We start from the raw sequence: 15,318 nt of genomic DNA on the forward strand, positions 1-15,318 counted from the left end.
TGATCTTGGAGTACAAAATGAAGCAGTCAAAGACTAACAGAGTTTTGCCAAGAGAATGCACTGGTCATAGCAAACACCCTCTTCCAACAACACAAGAGAAGACTCTATACATGGACATCACCAGATGGTCAATACTGAAATCAGATCAATAATCAATTTCAATAATCAGATTGATTATTTTCTTTGCAGCCAAAGATGGAGAAGCTGTATACAGTCAGCAAAAACAAGACTGGGAGCTGACTGTGGCTCAGATCATGAACTCCTTATTTCCAAATTCAGACTTAAATTGAAGAAAGAAGGGAAAACCACTATACCATTCAGGTATGACCTAAGTTAAATCCCTTATGATTATACAGTGGGAGTAACAAATAGATTCAAGGGATTAGATCTGATAGACAGAGTGCCTGAAGAACTATAGATGGAGGTTTGTGACATTGTACAAGAGGCAGTGATCAAGACCATCCCCAGGAAGAAATGCAGAAAGGCAAAATGGTTGCCTGTGGAGGTCTTACAAATAGCTGAGAAAAGAAGAGAAACTAAAGGCAAAGGGGAAAAGGAAAGATATACTCATTTTAATGCAGAGTTCCAAAGAATATCAAGGAGGAATAAGAAAGCCTTCCTCAGTGATCAATGCAAAGAAATAGAGGAAAACAATAGAATGGAAAAGACTAGAGATCTCTTCAAGAAAGTTAGAGATACCAAGGGAACATTTCATGCAAGGATGGGCTCGATAAAGGACAGAAATGGTATGGACCTAACAGAAGCAAAAGATATTAAGAAGAGGTGGCAAGAATACACAGAAGAACTATACAGAAAAGATCTTTGTGACCCAGATAACCATGATGGTGTGATCACTCACCTAGAGCCAGACATCCTGGAATGTGAAGTCAAGTGGGCCTTAGGAAGCATCACTGTGAACAAAGCTAGTGGAGGTGATGGAATTCCAGCTGAACTATTTAAAATCCTAAAAGATGATGCTGTGAAAGTGCTGCACTCAATATGCCAGCAAATTTGGAAAACTCAGCAGTGGCCCCAGGACTGGAAAAGGTCAGTTTTCATTCCAATCCCAAAGAATGGCAATGCCAAAGGATGCTCAAACTACCACACAATTGCACTCATTTCACACACTAGCAAAGTAATGCTCAAAATTCTCCAAGCCAGGCTTCAACAGTATGTGAACCATGAACTTCCAGATGTTCAATCTGGTTTTAGAAAAGGTAGAGGAGCCAGAGATCAAATTGCCAACATCCACAAGTGCTCAGGGCTGGTGCACTGGGAAGACCCAGAGGGATCGGATGGGGAGGGAGGCAGGAGGGAGGATTGGGATGGGGAACACATGTAAATCCATGGCTGATTCATGTCAATGTATGGCAAAACCCACTACAGTATTGTAAAGTAATTAGCCTCCAACTAATAAAAATAAATGAAAAATAAATTAAAAAAGTAAAAAGCAAAAAAAAAAAATTGCCAACATTCATTGGATCATTGAAAAAGCAAGAGAGTTCCAGAAAAACATCTACTTCTGCTTTACTGACTATGCCAAAGCCTTTGACTGTGTGGATCACAACAAACTGTGGAAGACTCTTCAAGAGATGGGAATACCAGACCACCTGAGCTGCCTCTTGAGAAATCTGTATGCAGGTCAGGAAGCAACAGTTAGAACTGGACATGGAACAACAGACTGGTTCCAAATCAGTTAAGGAGTATGTCAAGGCTGTATATTGTCACTCTGCTTATTTAACTTATATGCAGAGTACATCATGTGAAATTCTGGGCTGTATGAAACACAAGCTGGAATCAAGATTTCTGGAAGGAATATGACCCTTATGGCAGAAAGCAAAGAAGAAGCAAAGAGCCTTTTGATGAAAGTGAAAGAGGAGAGTGAAAAAGTTGGCTTAAAACTCAACATTCAGAAAACTAAGATCATGGCATCTGGTCCCATCACTTCATGACAAATAGATGGGGGAACAATGGAAACAGTGAGAGACTTTATTTTTGGAGGCTCCAAAATCACTGCAGATGGTGACTGCAGCCATGAAATTAAAAGATACTTGCTCCTTGGAAGAAAAGCTACAACCAACCTAGACAGCATATTAAAAAGCAGAGACATTACTTTGCCAGCAAAGGTTCGTCTAGTCAAAGTTATGGTTTTTCCAGTAGTCATGTATGGATGTGAGAGTTAGACTATAAAGAAAGCTGAGCGCTGAATTGATGCTTTTTAACTGTGGTGTTAGAGAAGGCTCTTGAGAGTCCCTTGGACTGCAAGGAGATCCAACCAGTCAATCCTAAAGGAAATCAGTCCTGAGTATTCACTGGAAAGGCTGATGCTGAAGCTGAAACTCCAATACTTTGGCCACCTGATGTGAAGAACTGACTCATTGGAAAAGACCTAGATGCTGGGAAAGATTGAAGGCATAAGGAGAAGGGGAAGACAGAAGATGAGATGGTTGGATGGCATCACAGACTTGATGGACATGAGTTTGAGTAAGCTATGGGAGTTGGTGATGGATCGGGGGACCTGTTGTGTTACAGTCAATGGGGTCACAAAGAGTCGGACACAACTGAGCGACTGAGCTGAATTGAACTGAACTAGGAATAGGGTCCAGGTTCAAGAATGCTGGGCAAGATTTGGGAAGCTGAGGCCTCTTGGAAATGTCTGGTACTTCAATGACCTTTCCCATTATCCTCTGAAACCTCATTTCCTCCACTTCTAGATGGCTCAGTGACTTCTATATCAGTAAAAAATGATTTAGCATTGCAACTTTCTCAGATATTACCATGCAGATATATCCTTCAACTCATTTACACCTCAATTAACACTTCTGGGTGAATTTTTCTGTGACTATATCACCAGGACTAACTTAGAACTCCAAATCCTCAACATTTAGAACACTTCTGTGCCAGTTTTTGCTTAAGCACGCCAACCACACAACAAAAATAATTCCCACTGTCAAATTCAATCTCTGTTTGGTAAAAGAGGAAACTGTGGGCTTAAAGGGCTCAGGATGGAGGTGCTGGCAAAAGTAATCAGCAGGAAGAGTGAGAGCACCTGGGAAGGAAATAAGGGAGAAGAACTTGGCAGTTCTCAACGAAAGGGAGGTAGGTGCAGAAAGAAGTTCAAAGAGATGAGAAAGGACATCGACAAATCAAAGGGGAAACTGCTGAGCAGAGCCACACAATGTTTCCTAGCAAGTTCAATAGAATTGAGTAGTACTAGCCTGGCTTTGGGAAATTGTATTCAAGACCTAGGCTGGGAGGCCTGCAGTAACTCTTCATCTGCTAAACCACTTCACCTAGAATCAGCCTCAGATTTCTATCAGTTTCTCTACTTTTAGAAAAATTTGTTGAACTGTAGTGAATTTTTGTGGGTGATACTGAGGTTTACTGTGTTCCCTATGTGATTGAAGTGCTGCCCCATCCAGCCCTGGAAGAAAGATACTGAATAAATCATCCCTCTGTTTGATGGAGCCTGTGCTCCTGAGATGACTTGTCAGTTGACCTCCCATTGGATGCAGGGAGAAGCAAGGGAAGGACACACAGCAACCAGCCCACCCCTGCCACTTGTTCCTGCTTTGGAGTCCTGAAGTCCTATGTTAGAATAGGGAGGAAGCCGTCCAGTAAATGACCACCATCCTGTTGTCTAGACATCAAGGAAGAAATATGGGCTCAGAGAAGCTGCTATACTTGGCTATACTTGGATTTCCTGTCAGAGGTGGGGTTCTGTATTTACATAAATAGTAGGATTCTCCAGCAGAAACCTCTCTAATATAGCTTGCTAGAGAGCAGAATTCAGCATGAAGTGAATTCATCCTTAACCTCTTCCCAAAGGGTATTTATTTGACAACAGGAAAGTCAACTTGGCTAATGTGGTATTTCAATGTCAATTTCAGGGTAAAAGCTTTCAGTCTCTTGTTGATACCAGTTCACCCCATCTCTCCCACATAGAAATTCCTTAGGACTAACAGCTCATATTTGCTTTATATTGTCCAGAATCAAGGGGAAGTTTGTGGCCTTATAATGTAGATATCAACTGAGTTACCTAGAATGAAACCACATCCTTAACCTAATTAGTCCAGCAAGGTAAGAAACTGAACTAAGTCCCTCCGGCAGTCAGAGTAACAATAACAATTCAAAAAGAATCCAGTACTTAAAAAAAAGAAAAAAGAATCCAGTACTTCTAGACATTGTTAGGTCACCTGGAGAGTTCTATCCCAGTGAATGGATTTTTGTATTGGAACTGGCTAAGAAGTCATGTGTTTTTTGCATTGTGGCTTAAATAAAATATATCAATTACTTTTTAAATGCCATAGAATTGCTGTCACATGTTGGGAACTCCAGGAAATATAGTCTCTGAGATTTGCATGCTGAAGGTTTATTGGTGAGTGTTCCTAACATTAAGTTGTGAGTTATAAGGGAAGCAGGATTAAGCAGAGGGAGAAATTGATGTAAGGAGTCCAAGTCTTCACCCTTACCTCCACCCCCATTGACTGGTCCTAAGTCAGCTATGAGCCCTCAGTAGCCAACACTCCCAGCAGTTTAAGATCAAGGGTCTTGATCCTGAAGTGGGACCTGGGTAGTGGTACTCCACATTAGCTGCTGCAGTTCCAAGTGTCTCTACATTTACTATTCCATTTTACCTACCAAGTAGCCTGTGAGATAGACAGGGCTAGGCCGGGATCATTCTTCCACACTGATGCACACTAACACAGAGGAAAATCTAAGTCCCAGAGTCACCCAATACTTGTCTCTGGCTCCCACCCAGAATGATCTCTGCTCAAAATATTGTGTTCATTTTCTCTTACATCTTGAGTTTACCAAATGTAGAATATAAGAACCAAAAAAGATAGGGAAGACCACGTAGTCTACCCACTTCACTTTAAAAGTAAAAAAATAGTTTCAGAGATGGGGATGGTTTCACCCAAATCAAGCTGCAGGTCTGTGGCAGAGCCCAGTCTTTTGACTAGATTCTCTGCCCTCACAAGCCAGTTTTCATGACCTCTGATGTACTGGGCATGGTGTACCACATAGAAGCTACAGACATGAGCAGGTTACAGGCCCTGCCCTAGAGGATTTTAGAATCCAGTAGGTTTCTTCAGACCACTTTAATAGTTTCATTGAGACAAGCAGAGTGAAACTTTCTGTTCTGTTTTCTCTCTCCTGTTACTTCACAGAGTCTACATCCAGAAGAAAATAGCATATGGTTGCTTCAGAATGGCTAATTTGTATTTTCTTGTGTTCTAAACTGCCATCAACCAGATGCTTATGGTGCTCCATGGAGACATACCCAGATGACTCTTCCATTGACTCTCCTCAACCAAGATTCACTTCCAAACCAGTGTCATGGTAGAGATGACTAAGAATACAGATGACTTTCTTTTTCTCATTCTCTTTAAATGACTTTACAGTGTTTGTGAACCTTCATTCTGTTTCTCAGACACAGAAATCATAGCTGTGTGGGGCACAGGGGGTAGATTTAGGTTGATGAAGTCATAGATCTGTCCTTCCCAGTGCTATTCCCACCGGTAGGATGAAAGTGAATCACGTTTACTTGGGGCAGGCAGAGGACATTTGCCTTTTTATCATTCAGCTCTTGTCACTGGAGTGTCTGAATCAAAATGCATTGTACCTCTCGTGTTCTCACTCTGCAGACCAACTGGTGACAGTTGGTCACTGTCTATAGCTCCTTTTCTCTCCCTTCTATTGGAGTGGTTAGTCCTCATTACTGCTTATAAATCAAGTAAAACAAGGCAGACCTGATAAAACATTCTCTCCACCTCCCAAGCTTCTCAGAGAGCTCTCCACAGGGGTAGAAACTTGTACACATGCCTTACCTCCAAAAGGAGGCCCCAGAACTGCTAAAACACTCTAAGAAATACTCATGGGAGCATAGACCTTAGAAGAAATTAGACTGCAGGTTAGAAAATAACTTTAATGCCAAGGAAAAAGGATCAGTTCACTTTGTCATTTTCCTTGCTCTGGCTCTGTAGACTCCTCCTTCCTCTGACTTTGAAATGGCAGGAAGGAGCAAGCTGTGTTTCTAGGCTGACTGTCCACATGGGAAAGAGTCTCTCATACTGGCAGCTCCCTCTCAGATCTGGAGGGATGCTAGTGTCTTTTCAATCTGGGAGTAAATGGGAAACAATAATTTATATCTGGTTCATTGCCTCTACTGATGCCATCACCTTCTTCCTTACAGTCACAGGGCAGTTGCCTCATCATCAGATCCACTGGGACCCAAGGTTGCTTTTAAAGAACCTGCAAAATAAATATATAATGAGGATGGGTGAAATTATTAGCCATGGTGGGGTAGAGAAAGAAGAGTCTGGGCCTTCGAGAGTATCTCCTTTCTGGTTAAGGAAATAGCGCCTGAAAGGAGGAGGAAGGAGAAGGAAGGAACCAGGAAAAAAATGCACCTTCTCTGCTGAGGGGCATCCTTTGCTGTTATTCATGTTGATGTTCTTCATCGAGATAAGAGTGATGCTCTCTTTCTCTCCATTGGCTGTGGAACCGCTGGGGAAGGAAGGGAACATGGGTTTTAGAGAGAAGGAGCTGCAGGGCGTTGGGGGTCAAGGAATTGTTGAGGTGGGGTGTTGAAATTTAGACCTTTGTTTTGAGAAGCCTTTATTTTGGTGGTAGATTGTCATCAAACAAGTATGTGCTTTGAAGCCCAAAAGACTTGTGTTTAAATCTTAGTTTTATTACCTACTACTTGTGTGACCTGGACCAAGTTAAAGCCTCTCCTGCGTGCTAAGTTGCTTCAGTCGTATCTGCCTCTTTGTGACCCTATGGAGTGTAGCCCACTAGGCTCCTCTGTCCATGGGATTCTCCAGGCAAAAATGCTGGAGTGGGTTGCCATTTTCTCCTTCAGGGGATCATCCTGATTCAGGGATCAAACCCACGTCTCTCATATCTCCTGCATTTATTGGTAGGCAGGTTCTTCACCTCTAGTGCCACAACTTCTCCTAAGTCTTAATTTTTTTTAATGTGTAAAATGCATAAATATCTGCCTTGAAGAACTCTGAGGATTTGAGATATTATAGTGCTTGGCACATACAAGGTGTTCAGAAAGTGGTTCCTTAAATACGTACCCTCTGTTTAAGGAGTATATTAGAATCTGAGTTCCTTCGCTTTTCATGAAGAGGTTAATAAAGACTTAGCATTGTGGGTAAAGGATTCCTTAGGGGTAAAGTCCATCTCCTTTCATCTGACTGTTTCCTTTCAGCTCCACCCCTATCCTGTCCACCCCCAGCACTGGCCTCAGTGAGGCTGTCAGGACTCTGTGTGTGTGTGTGTGTGTGTGTGTGTGTGTGTGTGTGTGTAAAAGGCAGGAAGCATTGGTTCCCTCTTGGAGTGGAGGAGTAAGAGGTCAGTAGATGATTCTTTCCTTGTACTTCTAATAGTCTTACCTTTCAGAGAGCCCTGAACTCCCAGGTTTCTGAGGATCTGTAAAAACCCAAAGGCACAGGTTGGAGGCCACAGGCTGTAACTCAGAAGCCCAATCGGCCCTTCAAAGCCCACCTAAGTGGACCTCCCCCCATATCCCATTTCCCCTGTGTGCTATTCCTTCCCTCAATTCTGTGCTGGGTGTCAGGCCTAGAGTCTGGCTGTGGGTCTCTCATCAAAGAGAGGCAAAGGGGGCCCTGAGAGTCAGGGCATGTACCTTCAGACTCCTTGTTCTTCTGACACTTAAACCTTAGACTGACCACACTGACCAGGACGATCACCACAACCACTAGGATGGCAATGAAGCTGATGACACCTGAACAGGGAAAAGAATGGGGTGAGGGAAAGACAGAGGAGGGGACAAAAGAGGCCCACAGGAGTCCAAATTCCCTTCCCAGCTGAGTGCTGTTTATACAGGTTCTGGGAGCAAAGTGAATTCCTCTTCACTCCCAAATGAATGTGCTCTCAACCTGTATCCCTGGCTAAAGTGATCTCCACAGCCCACCCCATCCTCTCTTAGGAACACGGAGTCCAGCAGAGTCCAAAAGAGCTGAGTGGAGGGCCAGGGGAGGCTCCTTCCCCACCAGCATCTTCCTCATCAGCCAACCCTCCTGAAATAAATGGGCTAGATTTGAACTTGTGTTCCCAGACCCAGAGTTCAAGTCAGTTCAGGCATGAGCCTCCCCCCACCACTCCCCACCTTCTCCCTCTCACCAAATGCAGCCACAGTGAGCACCGTCTCTGACGTGGGGCTGGGTGGGACAGTGGAGTCTGCTGTCATCCTAAAACTCATGTTGGATGATGTGGAAGTAACATTGTGAGAGGTGTCTAGAAAGGAGTAGGGAGGGATGGGGGTGTCAGTGGAGGGACTGACTCAGCCTACATGAGAAAGCCAGCCCCCTCCCACTTCCCCCAGGTAGAGAACTGAGGAGAGAACTCCCACAAAAGACACCCTCCCACCCTTCAGAACTGGGAGACATGGGATCACGGGAAGAACACTGCTGGTTACTCATGTTCCTAGGACTTAAGAAAGTTCAGGATGCTTCCCCTCATTATGCTTTTCCCACCACACCCATGGGGCCCAGAGGAGGGCTGCAGAAATAGGGAGCCAGACTGGGGTCCTAAAACAAAACATGGGGAGCCATCTGTGTTTTGCCAAATGTTGAACTGGGAGGAAGGAAGGGCACTGGATGTCTGTCCCCAGGCACTGACCTAACAAGTCAGGCTGCCAGTTAATGGACACAAGTTTCTGATGCTCTTACAATGCAGTACGGTTGCCCATCTCTGCCCAGCTTCAACACATTTACTGCAGGCCTGATTGCAATTCCACGATTCCAGTTCCTTATCTTCACCCCCCGCCCCACCAAATAAGGTGGGAAGTATAAAAAAAGTCGAAGAACAGAGGGCTGGGACAAGAGAAAGGGTCAGGGTGCTCTGCTCTGTGAGCACAGACAGGACATACCTACACTCATGCTGTTGCTGCTCCTGCCACTGCTCGGAACATCAGTGCCTGCACCATAAAACAGGGCCCAGATGGGAAGGTACCCACCCACTCCTGGTTTCCTCCCATACTGCTGGGTGAAGCCCAACCTGCCCTGAGAAGCATGTAGCCATTTCCCAACCTTTTATGCCTTCCTTTCCATCATTTTGCATTTTCTTATTCCCTGCCCCACCCCCCCCACCAATTATCCCATCTATGCCTTTATCAATTCTGAGTCCAGGCTCCTTTTACCTTCACTGTGACCCATTCCTAGCTCCATTCTCCCCACCCTCACCCACAGGCTGCTCTAGTTGTCTCCCAAAGCAGGGTACCACTGGTGTGGATCCTGGTGTGAACCCTCACTCTGGGTGGGGCAGGACCCTGGGCCTCCTGAACGAGGAAGAAGGAACCCAGTCAGACATGACCCAGTGTTTTTCCACCCCTGGCCCCGGGTACTCACTGAGTCCTGACATGTGTTTCTGTGACTGGGACCAAGTCAGTCCCGGAGAGGACGGCAAGTGACCAGCCACGGTGCTTGAACTCAGAGTCACGGCTTCTGTGGAGATCTGTGAGGGCATCTCTGATGCTGCTGCAGGTTAGGAAGCGTGTGTGGCCTGCTTAGAGCCTCAGCCAGCATGTGACCAGGGAGGCTCTTTAGTCCCAAATCTGCCTTCAGGTCCTCTGGGCCTTTACCTTTGCAGTGCCCTCTGCCTGCGGTATGCCCTACCGCCCTCCACCCCACAGCCTCCATCTGACTGATTCCTTTTTGGGCCTCAGCTTCGGAGATCACTCAGTCTGGGATGTCTGGCCCTACATCTGAAGTGGTTGATGTTGCCTGGGTTCCCATAGCACCTTTGGCTTATGCCCATCATGGCCCTTCCCCACCTCCTAACGGTCAATGTGAGGTCCTATTTACTTGTCTGGTCCCCTACTACTCTGTATTGTCCTTCAAAGCAGACTCCGTGTCTGCCTCATTGTTGGACCTTCTCTGGATGGCATCTATAACCTGAGCAGTGGGGTACCTGTGGTCCAGGTGTCGGACAGAGGGCTTAAGCTGTTGGCCTCTGTGGAAGGACCTGCAAATATAGGCAGAGAGCAGTTGGAGGCTGGGCAGGTTTGGTGATGCCACCACGCTCCCTAGCCCACCCAAGAACCCTTGGGCTCCAAGCAGGTCTAAAGGGCTGGGGAGAGGGCTGGGCAAGGGGCAAGGCTTGGCCACTCAGCAGCCATACTCACTTGTTTCAGGGGAAGTTGGCTGTGTGGTTGAACTTTGACTGCTGAAGGCTCCTGAAACAGATCATCTGAGACTGAGGGTCCACTGCCTCTGACTGCTCTGTCTCCCTCTCTTCTTCACTAAGCTGGTGTTTTCTAGACTTTTCTCCCTACCCCACCCACCACCCAATCATCCATCTCTCTCCACTCTCAAGGCACGTGAGAGATTCCTGCAAAACAGGCCTGGAGCTCTTCCTTCCTAAGCACCCAGACCTGAATGATGGAGTAGGTCCTGTGAGCTGGAAGCTGCAGCCGGCAAGAGAAAGGGGAACATATAGACTAGCTTGGCGAGGTTTCTGCCCAGTGCGCACCGTTGAGAAGAACCCAGCCCTTTGGCTTCCAGGCCCCTGTGCTAGAAGGCAGACACCCTGGCAGAGGGCTAGAGGATGTGACTCCAGCTTGTGGTGCTGGCTTCCTCTGTGACTCAGTCGCCCTGTCACCACCACTTCACGGCTCAGTGTCCCAAAGTCCTTTCCGGTCTCTTCAACACCACATGGGTTACATACAAACCTGACACGAGGACAGGGGAAGGTTGTTTCAAATTAGCAATACGTCCGAGGACAGAGGGCCAGTGACAGACCACGTCTAGACAAAGACCCGGAACTCAGGTCTCTCACTGTAGCTCTCACTACAGTGCTGCAGAGCCATTCCTTTTCTGTGAATGCTTTCCTCCTGGCCTTGCCCCAAGGGAAGGGGATGAAAAGATGTGGTGAATAAGATAGAGTTAGGGGCTGGGCTTGGTGTCTGGGCTGTCTGTCTGTTCCTCCAACTGGAGGTGGGGACCTACACAGGAAGCAAGTTCTGAGGTACATACTGGAGGCAGGGAAATTCTTGAACGAGCAACCAGTGTACTCTAACAGGTAGAGGCTACTTTGGAAATGGTCACTGTTAGCCAAACCCAGGGAGGAGGCAATTATGAGGAGGCCCTGGTCACAAGCCCTCATTCCCTTTTGTGTACGTACATGTGTATGCCTGTGGGCCTCCACGCAGAGGTCGTGTGTGCTGGTGTGCCCATACATGTGTCCCCTTTGTGTGTGGGACCTGAGAGGTCAGGTTGTGTTTGCTCATTTTCCACAATGAAATCATTCCTGAAACCTATGAACAATGTGAAAGGAAAACATCATGGGGAAGTGGAGCCGCCCAGCTGGGTTCCCGTCCTCCACTGGCTGGGCAGGGACTGCAGCCACTGGCCTGGCCTCCTGCTCCCTCGGCCCCTCATCAACAGGGAAGCACCAGGCCTGGAAGCCCCGGGGCCCGGGTGAACAGAGGCAGCTAAGGGCCAGGGGCCCGCCCAGCCTGGGGCAGCCTGCTGGTCTGTTTATTTTCTTTAACCACTGCATTTCTCTGTAAGGCTATCACTCAGATGGAGAGGAATTAATTGTTTCCAAGCCCAAGCTTGCCCAAAGCCTGGGCAGTGTTTTTCCAGGTCACCATCTCTCATAGACCCATTCCCTCCTTGGGTGGGGGTGTCAAGCTTCTAGGTGCCCCAGCCTAGAGAGAACTCTTCCCAGCTGGAGATGACCCTGGGTGAACACTTTCAATCTGAGGCATGTCTATCAGTTATTGATAGACATCTATCAGATAGATCAATCTATCAGTTGTTGATCAAGCATATCTAAGGTACCATCTTAGTTCTAGAAGGTTATAACTTTGGCTTTTAGTGGGAAGGCACAGTTCACTGCCTTCTTGCTCTTTTCTAGAAGCAAAACTAGTTAGAAGGAGTCTCAAAGTCACAAGCTCCAACAGGTAGTGACCTGCTCTCTGTCTCCCGTCTCCCCTCCCCCGACCGAACACTGTGTCAACAGTGGATTCCTCAGTGAGGAGAGGAGGGACTTGGGGAGCTCACGTTCCTACAGGCCAAGGTGCCTCAGACCACTGGGCATACAGAACTGGAAGAACACTGACCACAGGGATTTCTTATTTTCTTGTGTCCTCTCTCTTATCCCTACCTGCTTCATTCCCTTCTAGCCTCTCTCCTTCCCCTCTTCACCACCACCATACTATGTTCCTCAGCAGCATAGTTAAGTAGCTAAAATCATGGATTTTGTAGACTGACGGTCTTGGGTTCAAGCTCTGATTACTGTCTGACCTGGGCCTCAGTTTTCTCTTCTTTAAAGTGCAAGTGATTTTAGTAGCCCACAAGTGGTTGTGAGGATAAGAAAATGCACACAAAGCACTTAACACAGTGCCTGACAGCTCATGCTCAAGAAATTCTGGACATTTTAATTTTTGCCCCTTCTCTTAAATCCTCTAAGTTTCAAATCTGCCCTGAATCTGTGTCTCCATAGTCAAGTCTCTCTGTGAGCCTGAATATCTTCAAAAGATTCTCCAATCCAACAAAGAAGGCAACAGTGAGCGCTCTGAGATCCTGGGAGGAGCTGTCAGGATACTCAAAGGTGCTCATGGTTCAGGTAGAAAAACTAAGGACATTCCCAGCTCTGGTGCCTGCCTGGGGCAGGATGGCAGGTAGGGAAGCTAGGAGAAGCCTAGGTTTGTGAAAATGTCCCCTCATGAGTTTCACTTTTTAATTCCCTCCTGTGCCATTTCTGCAGTTTCTATAACCACCTAATCCCCGAGCCTCAGGTCAAGTGAGTGACTTTGTCCTCCTGGGAGGGGGTCGGTGGGGTGGGGGGGAATTGGATTTGGATGATGGGAGTTTTGCACTCAGTCTTTGGGCTTTCAGAGACATGTCTGACCTCTCCAGGAGACAGACAGTTGGAATACTCAGGCCCTCTCACCTACCACCAAGAAAAAACCATCCTCCCTCCCCTCCCCATCCAAATACTCTGGAACTTCCTTCTGCTGCTTTGAGCACAAGCTCCTAAATCCTCAGCGGAGGGCTTGTGGAAGGTGGAGTGGGGGTGGGGAAGGCACGACCAAAGGGAAGTTTCTGCCCTGTGAGTCAGAATCTCCTGGATTTTTCATGATTCCCAGCAACTGCTCCCTAATTAGAAGACCCCTTATGAGCTACCTCACAAGTCATAAACTATCAGAGCCCTGAGATATATTGTTCCCGTCATTTCTTTTGGGGATGATTTCATCTGGCCCCCTAGATGAAATGTGTACAGCTTCTTGGGCAAATAGTTCTTTGTATCTAACCTGAGTCCTCATTGCTATGATTTGACTGTCAAGTCAATAATTGGAGATCCAAGGTTGTTATTTCTCATATGAAAGAAGAAAAAAGATGACCTGTGAAGCCCAAGGTACAGACCATTTTGTACTAGGACAGCCTGGAGGGAGCTTTCCAGCTTGAACCTCATACCAAGACAGTCACTTCCCACATTTCAGGGGGCCAGCCTCTTTGGGGCGCCCAGTTCTCCCTGGAAAGTTTCCCACCAAAAGCGTCTAATAATAAATAGAGATTTTACTGCTGCCTGGGAATGACCAGCTCCCCAGCCAAGTGATCCCCTTCATAACAAGGTGCTGGAATTTCCCTCTGGGAAAGTGAAGCCCTGGATGGAGAGCCTGCGTGCTGTGTGTGTCCCAAAGGAGGGACAGGCACCCAGAACTGCCGGCCACTGGAGAGGAACTGCTGAAGGACGGTGGTGGGTGCCTCTTACCTTGGAGCAGGAGGAAGCCCAGGATGGCCCAGCGCAGCTGCGTTTCTCCGACGCTCCCCATGTCAGCTGGGTCTGCGACAGGCAAGCAGCCTCTGAGTGGAAGCTCTGTCCATAGTGGAGAAGAGAGAGGGACTGCGAGGGCGGGGTGGGGGGTGGGGGCCGGCTCTCCAGGAGCTTCCTGTCAAAGAATAGAAGGAAACAGATTGGGACTGGCTCCAGGGGCCCTGCTCAGTCAGGCAGCCCAGCTGAGGATGTAAGGCTGAAACAGCAGTGCCTGCGCCCAGGCTCCTCATGGCCTTGGCTAGGGCCACGTGGTCTCCGCCAGGACCTGGGCACAAAAGCCAGTGATGGCGACCTGGCCCCACACCCCCTTTCTTCCCCTCTGCAGGGGTCCATCTGTCCCTCCACACACCACCCGGAGGCTTTCTTGGGGTATCACTCTGTCTCACTGAGCCCTAAAGCTCAGCCCACTGGCAGCCCACCCTCTGTAGACCCTGAATCTTCTACACGCCACTCCCTCCTCAGGGCTCCAGATCCAGCCGGGACTCCTTGCATCTTTCAGGGAGGCATTACAATATTCTTGTTATTCTGCAGAGAAAAACTGAAGGAACACATTCTAAGCATCCCTCCCTCAGCCCTCCCCTCAGGTTGGGGTCAGTTCTCTGTCCTCCAGCAGCACCCTCTCCTTAGCATCCAGCCCGCCAGTCGCACTCATTCTGCAGGTCAAGTAAAAAACCCAGTGACCAGCAGGTTAAGTGAGCTTGGAGGTTGAATGGGGTCCCTAAACGTCAGCATGTGTAGCAGCTGGGCTGAGAAACAAGGAGTCAGGAGGCTTACCTTCTGGGATCAGATCACAGGGTGAGAGGAGTTCCTAGGGGGTCTCCTGGTCTCCAGACTAGAATAAAGGGTGGTGGCTGCATAGTGAGGAACATGAGTGAGGAACAGTGAGGGATGGCTGGTCCTATGGACTTAGTTGGGAACCAAAAATTATCCTTTATAAACTGTTTCCAGAGAGAGGTGAGATTAGTGGGCACTTTTTGTAACTCAGAAGCATTAAGGCACACACATTCACAAACGAAGTTATAGACAAATGCAAACAGACATAAGAGAATTCATACTTGTAAAAACCAATGAAGAAAAAGCACAAAGAGAGGAGAATGCCTTGCATGGGAACGATAAATATCAAATTCAACAAGATGATTATCCCTAGGGTGAGGAGGGGAAAGGTAGGGGGTGAAGCTTCTATTTGTAATGTTTTTGTTCTTAAAATTCTTTGAAATAAATGTGACAGACTATTGAGATGAACAGACCTGGTGGCTGGACCAGAGAGACTTAGTATATTATAGTCTGCACTTTTCAGTGTGCTTGAGAAATTGCTTTAAAAAAAAAAACAAAAAACGATAATGACTTTAGGGAATCAGTTGAGATGTAAAGCCAGCAAGGTGGGGGACGGGGGCGGGGTTAGGGCAAGTGTTTGGGATCCGGTGGAGGAGGGAGGTGGAGGAGGGATGAGCAGGCAGATTCGAGCTCCTGAAGGTGGCAGGGTATGTGAAAGGAGGTGCC

At 47.2% G+C, this 15,318-nt stretch overlaps 1 protein-coding gene and 1 long non-coding RNA gene across 4 annotated transcripts; one reads left to right on the top strand and one right to left on the bottom strand.

The window, feature by feature from the left end:
• The first annotated feature begins 3,855 nt into the window (after positions 1 to 3,855).
• LOC110147129 (uncharacterized) lies at positions 3,856 to 5,397 on the top strand. The gene is made up of 2 exons (XR_002316754.2): positions 3,856 to 4,378; positions 5,172 to 5,397. It is a non-coding gene; the product is annotated as an uncharacterized lncRNA (long non-coding RNA).
• A 512-nt stretch (positions 5,398 to 5,909) lies between these two features.
• ECSCR (endothelial cell surface expressed chemotaxis and apoptosis regulator) lies at positions 5,910 to 13,902 on the bottom strand. Of its 3 annotated transcripts, XM_020908429.2 has the most exons (10): positions 13,756 to 13,901; positions 10,160 to 10,210; positions 9,946 to 9,999; positions 9,384 to 9,512; positions 8,906 to 8,953; positions 8,158 to 8,271; positions 7,661 to 7,759; positions 7,407 to 7,443; positions 6,414 to 6,510; positions 5,910 to 6,255 (listed from the first exon to the last, which is right to left on the bottom strand). In XM_020908429.2, exons 1-10 carry the CDS (start codon positions 13,814 to 13,816, stop codon positions 6,247 to 6,249), a joined length of 699 nt encoding a protein of 232 aa, XP_020764088.1. In that variant the 5' UTR covers positions 13,817 to 13,901; the 3' UTR covers positions 5,910 to 6,246. The 3 variants fall into 3 exon arrangements, with proteins under 3 accessions (XP_020764088.1, XP_070321562.1, XP_020764089.1); XM_070465461.1 differs by lacking the exon at positions 10,160 to 10,210 and having other exon boundaries at positions 13,756 to 13,902; XM_020908430.2 differs by lacking the exon at positions 8,906 to 8,953 and having other exon boundaries at positions 13,756 to 13,902.
• Positions 13,903 to 15,318: the final 1,416 nt, after the last annotated feature.

This window comes from Odocoileus virginianus, chromosome 3 (genome assembly GCF_023699985.2).
Source record: "Odocoileus virginianus isolate 20LAN1187 ecotype Illinois chromosome 3, Ovbor_1.2, whole genome shotgun sequence".
Classification (NCBI taxonomy): domain Eukaryota; kingdom Metazoa; phylum Chordata; class Mammalia; order Artiodactyla; family Cervidae; genus Odocoileus; species Odocoileus virginianus.